At 41.6% G+C, this 7,904-nt stretch overlaps 1 protein-coding gene across 1 annotated transcript; it reads left to right on the top strand.

The window, feature by feature from the left end:
* Positions 1–892: 892 nt before the first annotated feature.
* On the top strand, positions 893–7,471 carry LOC122538806 (choline transporter-like protein 1). The gene is made up of 15 exons (XM_043673190.1): positions 893–1,064; positions 1,180–1,328; positions 2,443–2,514; positions 2,604–2,697; positions 3,007–3,070; positions 3,178–3,286; positions 3,415–3,523; positions 3,603–3,722; positions 4,410–4,535; positions 4,646–4,752; positions 5,059–5,315; positions 5,403–5,569; positions 5,642–5,731; positions 5,855–5,947; positions 6,028–7,471. The coding sequence occupies exons 1-15, from the start codon at positions 969–971 to the stop codon at positions 6,079–6,081; spliced, it is 1,707 nt and encodes a 568-aa protein (XP_043529125.1). The 5' UTR covers positions 893–968; the 3' UTR covers positions 6,082–7,471.
* The last annotated feature ends 433 nt before the right edge of the window (positions 7,472–7,904 follow it).

The following is a 7,904-nucleotide window of genomic DNA, read 5'->3' as shown; positions in this document are numbered from 1 at the left end:
TCAGCAAAAAAAAAAAAAAAAGGGGGGGGGGGAAAGAGAGAATATTTGAAGAAGAACAATTGGCCATGGTTTTATTTAACTGGTTTCGGGACTTGGATTAAGGATCGAACAATGTAAACGCAGCTTCAACGAGAATGAAGGCGTAAATAAGAAATGCTAACAACGTGACGCAAGAGGAGTCACGATGATGTTATCAATGGAAGGTAATGGCTCGTCTCTTGAATAAGGGCGAGTCAAAGATAAGAGAGAGAGAGAGAGAGAGAGGAGAGAGGAATTTAATTACGAGAGGCACGCTAATGCAAGGTCGCCGTCGAACAGTCTAATTAATTTAAGGTGGTGGCTACGCGATCGTTCGACTTGTAACAGGGTTACCAGTTACGATATTCTGGCGAAACGACGCGAATTCTCGCTGAAAGCGTTTAACCACGCTCGATTTCACCAGGCTGAAAATTTACCGGAATGCTGACCGCGGCCAATAGATTCGACGTTTTCGATCGTTACGCGAAAGACGTTCACTGCCGACCAATTCTCTCTCTCTCTCTCTCTATTCTCCGATTCGAAGCGAATTTTTCGTGTACACGTCGAAACGGAACAATAGACCTGAATGGTCAAAATATCGAATTTATCCCTTAAACGCGTGTCCCTTTTTTCTTCTGATGAGAAGAAATTTCCTCGAGATGCGAAATTTCACAAATTTCGCAAATTAAAACACAAGCTTCCTGCTCTTATCGAGTGCAGAAATTTTACCACGAAAATTGTTAAATTACAAAATTTACCTAAGAGAGACCGAAAGCTTACACACGCTTCGCCTCGAATTTCGATTTGCCAACGAAATATCACCGACGATACATCTATTTATTCGAGGAACGGCGGGGAAAAAATTGAAGCTTGACAAGTTCGCGACTACCGGTAAAACAGTCACGATTGTCTACGCTCTTGTGGTTTTTCAGACACCGGAACACGAGGGGATGTCGCCGAGGCAGTCGGACCAGGTTTTCGCCACCGATCGATCCTGCACCGATATCCTGGCTCTGATCGTGCTCATCGGTTTAGTCATCGGTTTCGTACGTTCAACATCTTCTTATTCTCTTTCTTTCTTTCTTTCTCTCTCGTCTGTTGTCTGAAACAACGCACGTATGTAAAACACACGCGACGCGTTTTCCCGTTGTCTGTGCTCAGGGTTTCCTGTTGAGCGTTGTCGTGCAGAAAGGGGACATTTACCGGGTAATAAATGGCTACGATGACTGTGCTAACGTCTGCGGGCGTGTTACCAGCAGCGAAAGTAATCCGGAATTCGCATGCAAGGGTGCAGACAAGACGAAAGAGCGGTAAGCATAACCTGTTCAATGTACGACGTGAAGTGGTGCGCGCGACTCGCACCGGGAGATCCGTTCCATTAAGAAAACCTCAATTACGCGATCAACGATCGCGAGCGAAAAGAAACTGAAAGTTGCCTCTGGCGTAAACACGTTCTCGTGACAACTGGAATTAGCGGCAAGTATTCCCCGGCGAATTCCAATCTGTTCTATCCCCATAAACATCGACGATAATCCGTATACCAACAATCTATCGGAACACGAGTACGCACACGCGTGCGTACACAGCGTAGAAGGCGAAACCCCCAACGGCCTTGCGGATAGGCTCGCGCCGATATCCACAGCTTCGCCAAACACCGCTGCTCCCGAAGGATTAATAATTCGTCGACGCATTAACATCGAACTTCATACTCGCAACAACAATGCGGAATTCAATATTCCGCCTCGACGGTCGAATGAATGAAACAAGTTCGCGACAATGGAACCCGCTAACGATATTAATAATACCTCGGCGAAGCGAGGCGCGTTCCGCGTGGCTGTCGCTCGATGAATGCGTGATGAATATGTCAAATCGCACAGGAATGCTCCCCGCTTTCAACGCGGAAAAATAAAGAGGAGAGCATTTCTTCGATCGCGGAACGAAAATTTTATATCGCGATTTTGTTATTGCTAATTTGAGAGTAATATAATTGCATATTATATTATATTATATATATTGCATATATTGCATCTGCGTTCTAAAAACGGCAGAATTTTAGATCGGTCCTTCTTTAAAATTTACGACTCTATTTCTAACTTTTGCTCGGTATACTTTAGCTCCGGCGATCTCGATGACCGTACCGTGAACTCGTTTATACCTGTCTACGTACGTTTGTGTACGTTCGATTAAAACACGACTTCGTGCTGGTTTGTTCTCTGCAGATCTTTCATTCCTGGCGTTGCCAGTGAAATCTCGGCGGGAAACTTAGCCGGACCGGGGTGAAATAACGCGGGTTAATTAGCGTGAATGTTGCGTATAAATTCGATACCCGGGTGGAAAACGCGCGGCAACTTTCCAATTTCGGGCGACACTTTTCGCGCAGTCGTTCATTAACGTCGTTACTCATTTATTATTCATTTCCCCCAGGTACCTGCAGATTATCATGAACACGAACGGCGGAGTGAAAACGCGAAACTGCGTGACCAAATGCGGCGATCAGTTAGTATACCTCTGCTACGCTCTGCGCCATATTTCCACCGTTTGCAGAAAAGAGAAACCGGGACTATAACGTTTCGTTTTATTCGCAGGGATATAGTGTTCCTGAATCGTTGCGTGCCCAAGGAGACGGCCGAAACGGCCACTTCTTTGCTCAGGAAGCTCGGTCTTGAAAATTTTTACAAGGTTCGTAACATTTCATTTTCTTTTACCATCGATCAAAATTGGATTCTTCCTCGTTCCTTTTCCTCACTTCCATTCTTCTTTCACCTCATCCAGCCACTAAATTATAGCAATCGTGGAATCGATACAAACCGTTGTCGACAGATAAAAAATACAAGCCTCGCGCAGCATGTAACCGAAGGAGAAGCTTGTCTTGCGCAAACTAAAAGAACAACGTCGCCGCCAGTTTCAACTTCAGTCTCGCCCTCTATATAGCCCCGGGTTGATTTTACTCTTTAAAACGTGTTCAGAAGCAGATTTCTCTCTTTTCAGGAAGCCTCCAGGGATCTCGGCGTTGCGTGGAGGGAGCTAGTCTACTTATTGCTGATCGCTTTAGGTACCTACCCCGCGCTTTAGGTTTTTCTTCCGAAAATCTTCGCTTCTTTTATTTCTATAACCGAACAAAATTTTCCTAACGCCCGTCTCTTCGTTCTTTATCTTCAGCCTTCTCGTTGGGCATCTTGATAGCCTTCCGTTACATGGTGCAGTGGGTCGTTTACATCGTCTTAATAGGTGCTATTCTAGCGAGTATCGCTGGTTCGGTATATCTTTGGTAAGACTTTTTAATTAGCACTTGCTTACTTTATATTGCCAATTTCTCTTGAGAGATTTGGCACAATCTCCTCGCGGTTGGGAATTATTTAGCGGGCGTTAAGAGCGAAGAACGTTACGTTTGCGCAGGCTGGCGTGGTACGCCGAGAAAAAGGGAGTGGAAATGCACGAGATACCAGAGGAGGACTCGAGCGAGCAGGCTTATCTCGTTTACGCGATCATGCTGACGATAGTTACGGTAAGGGACACTCTCATGTCGAGATGAGAATCTTCGTTCTAGATTCTGGAGTTGTTCACTGGATTAGTAATTTATACAGGTTGTCACGCTTCTGATCGTCCTGGTGATGAGGAAAAGAATCGCCCTGGTGATGCAGCTGTTCCGCGAGGCGGGGAAGGCCGTTTACGCGATGCCAGCGCTCCTTCTTCAGCCTATATACGTAAATATTTGTTAAGATCAATGTACACACGCTGGGACAACATTTTCGTTCACCTGGATCATTCTCTCTGTTTTCCGATAAACAGACTCTTAGCATATCAAAAGAATCCCGAAGCTCCTCCTCTCAGATTTCATTGGCTTTTCCTTCTTTCCTTCCTCGTTTCAAATATCATCGGAGTTTCTTGCCTCTATATTTATCTATTTCTTGCAATTTTTCTATCCGTTCACCTTCTCGGTGAAAAGCGCTGCTTTATCTTTCTGTCAATATTCATTTCCTCCTCGATATCGAGAGTTACACAGCACAGAAACAGAAGAATATACACGGTACGACATACTCGATGTAAATGATAACGTGACAAAGGAAATGATTTATGCAGTGATCTAAAGGGGCCCCGTTGGTCCGGGGATAAAAATTCGGTCGGACCTTGAAATCTTTTATACCGTTTTCTTTGACGTAGAATCCTCGATGCAAGATACTTTTCCTCCAAGCAAGAATTCTAGCAATTTCTTTTTTTTTTTTTATAAAAACAGATGCACTATCATTGCGTTCAATCAATTAACCTTTCATTTCACGTGCTGGGCCTGTGGGATGATCTCGATGCGAGGCATATCGCTATTCGCATCGGTCATTTGTTCATCCGTGCTGACTCGATGGTTAACCTTAAAAATGCAACGTCATCGATTTCAGACTTATCTTCTGATCGGTTCCATCGTGTGCGCTTGGGTTTACTGCATGCTCTGGATCGAAAGCGCAGGGAACATTTACAAGAACCGGAAGAATCACATTCATTTCAGGAAGGACGCCGTTACAATTGTAAGTGATCGATCCGAGGTCTTGACGAAAAGCGATCAAGTCGATGTTCAACGAAGACAGAAACGATGGAGGAATTTTTATTTTTTTTTTTATTTTTTTTTTTTTTGCAGGTGAGTAGATGGTACAATTTATTTTTCTTCTTCGTCACCTGTGAGTTTCTACTGGGCTGTCAACATATGGTCGTTGCTTGCGCCGTTGCGCGTTGGTTCTTCACCAGGTGACACTTTGATCGATATCATAATTCACACGTAAATTGTTCTCGATCCGAGAGAGTGTACGATGGAAATTTTTCCACGTTTTTTGTTCTTCGCAATTTAACAAATTCAAAGAACAATATATGTGCATATTTCGTTAAATTATATTTATAATTATATTTTCCTTAAATTATATATGTATATGTTTCTTTAAGTTATACATGTAAACAAACTTAAAGGATAAAGAACAATCCGAAGAAAATCGAGACAAATCGTAAAAATCACAAACGTTCGTCCAATATAAAAGAGCCAAAAATTCTTTCGAACAGGGACAAGAAGCACCTTTCTCTGCCAATTGCCGGTGGCTTCGGCTATCTGATACGATATCACTTGGGCACGGTGGCGTTTGGCGCGTTGGTCATTGGCATTATTCGACTGATAAGGGCCGTAATTTCCTTCGTGCAAAATCGCTTGAAGCATTACGACAATGATCTCGTGCGGGTAATCCTGTGGTGCTGTCACTGTTGTATCTGGTGTTTCGAATGCGCTTTGAAGTTCCTCACAAGAAACGCATACATTGAAACAGGTGTGTATATCACGCGCTCATCTTTCCACATGTAAACATTTGCCACAGTCTCTTCATATTTTTCTAAAAATTTCACTTTTCTTTCAGCGATATACGGTTGTAATTTCTGTACGGGAGGCAGAAAAGCTTTCCAAGCCTTGTCCAGCAACATACTGAGAGTCGCAGCTATTAACAGCGTTGGCGACTTTGTTCTGTTCTTGGGAAAGGTGATGGTGGTTACGTTGACCGTTGTTTCAGGAATCTACTTAATACAGGTACACGTCCAATGTCCTACCGCAAATCGATATTTCAACGTAGATCTTTTAATCTTTTTGTCTGTACAGAAGAAAGAAGGACTGCATTATCCATGGATACCGATCGCATTGGCTGGAGTCTTTGCCTTCTTGGTGGCCCATTGTTTCATTTCCATCTACGAGGTGACTTTTGCAATAATATTTATTTAGGCAAAGTTGTATCTTTGCGTACAACGCAGTTCCAAATTTTTTCCAAAAGAGATTGTACGATCGTACGAAAACAAAATTGATCATACACTGTTACAGATGATCATAGATACAATATTCATTTGTTTCTGCGAGGACTGCGAAAAGAACGACGGGATCAACAGACCGTACTTCATGAGCCGTGGATTAATGGTGATCAACATTTTCTAGATCCATTCGTTCCTCTGGAAACAAATTTTTAAAACTGTCTTAAAATTCTGTCCTCGTTTCAGGAATTCGTCGAGAACAGTAAGAAAGCTCTTCAATACGCGAATCATCGGACGTAATCGAGGGTATTTCAACGTTCGTTAAAGATCGATCGATTCGTGCATTTCAAGGATGCAAAAGTCTTCGGAATCACCGTACCATAAAACACCAGAAAATGCCTGACGAATGAACGTCGTACTGAATGTTTGTTCCTGCGAATTCTCCACAAGCGCACCACGTGTTTCTTTACCTCTATCTCTAACAATAAGTACAAGTACAGTATATATCGTGCAGAGAAAGATAATGTCAGACAGTTGAAATCACGAATTTTCACCGACAGTCTGTTCTATATACTATAGTCATAGCTATTTTAACTACGAATAATCTATATTTTTAATATATCGAAAAACGATACATATATTATTAATGTTTATATCCGTGAATGGGAGGAATATATCAGATATATATATCGGACAGACTTCTGTGAACAGATAATAAACATACATACGTACATATTTAACTACGTACGTCTGTAACTTGACACGCAACTTTTCACGGTGATGACACTGTACCTGCACTTATTCCAATAAATGCAGTGTACGAACACACGTTCTCGCGTTATTCCGTTCGCAAGGATGAACAGAATTACCATTGTCGTTATTTCCACGTTATAGAAATTGCCTCGAGCTTTCGGTATCAAGGAAATCTGTGTCTCAACGCAGGTGTGAAATTCTGCAATTTTTGCAGCAGAGCAGCTTGTTACATATATATTATATGTATAAATATATAATTGTTAAACATTCCGGTTCCTACGAAATCGTACGATTTACGTCGCGAAACATCGAAATACTTTTTTTTTTAAATCGATCACTTCTCCATGACTCGTTTTAGAAACATTCGCGTGCATTTACTTCGTGTCGATGATATATCGTAGGTTATCTTTTCTATCGTACTATAAAGTATATCGTTTGTATCATATAAGCATATATATGTGTAATAATACTCGGATAGGTACAACGAGCTATCACCGCGACATTGTCGAAGCTCCAAAATATACGCGTGGGTCCTGCAACGCGAAGACGTCTTGGAACACGTTTGAAACTTGGTGTCGCGTTTGCCAGGAGCCTTTTGAACGTTTGCCAGTAGTCTGAAAATTGATTAAAAGGCGATACCGCGAGTAAAAGCGCGCTTGGTGCAGCGCCGATAACGCTATCTGAGTAATTGCAGTCGCATCGACTATCACCTGTCTCTGTACATACATTCTCCCTTTTCTTTTCTTTTGTTTTGACGTGAAAAAAAGCACCCATCGATCATACGCGGCGTCACGCCCCTTCGATGATCGATCGTTAAGAGATAAGGTACAACGTTATTTTTAAACGTGATCGCAGCTTTATGTCACACGATCGCCTCGATCCCGAAAAATCATAAGTATATTATAATTTTAATAAAATTCATATTTTATGAAATACGTTTCCACGAAATGGAAAATTTATTCCGAGTGACACACTTTCCTGCGTTTAAGCATTTAACAGGTACTTTTTGTAACTGTTGGCCGACTTGGATGAAATAATAATCAGTTATGACGATATCAGTTTCAGACAATTTCTTTTCAGCCTTTTTTTTTTTAAGCTTCGCGACATTTCTCCGCAGGGTTTAATTTTTTAGTTCGTGTTTAAATTTGGGCTTCTTTCTTCCGAAAATCAACAATTATACATTGTAATTAATACAAAAATTGAACAAAAAAAGGGAAGATTTGTTGAAAGTTGAACATTTTCTTCAACGAAATTTCTTTTTTCTCTTGTAAAATTGAAACTTTCCTAACTTCAAATCGATTTAAATAAAACGAGATTTATTTAATAGGCTGAGCTGAAAATGTTGGTCACCCAAGGCCATCACATACTAA

The sequence above is a fragment of the Frieseomelitta varia genome, unplaced genomic scaffold (assembly GCF_011392965.1).
Source record: "Frieseomelitta varia isolate USP_RPSP 00005682 unplaced genomic scaffold, Fvar_1.2 scaffold_178, whole genome shotgun sequence".
NCBI lineage: Eukaryota > Metazoa > Arthropoda > Insecta > Hymenoptera > Apidae > Frieseomelitta > Frieseomelitta varia.
Note: the sequence above shows the minus strand (reverse complement) of the source record. Positions and strands in the feature narration are given on the sequence as shown.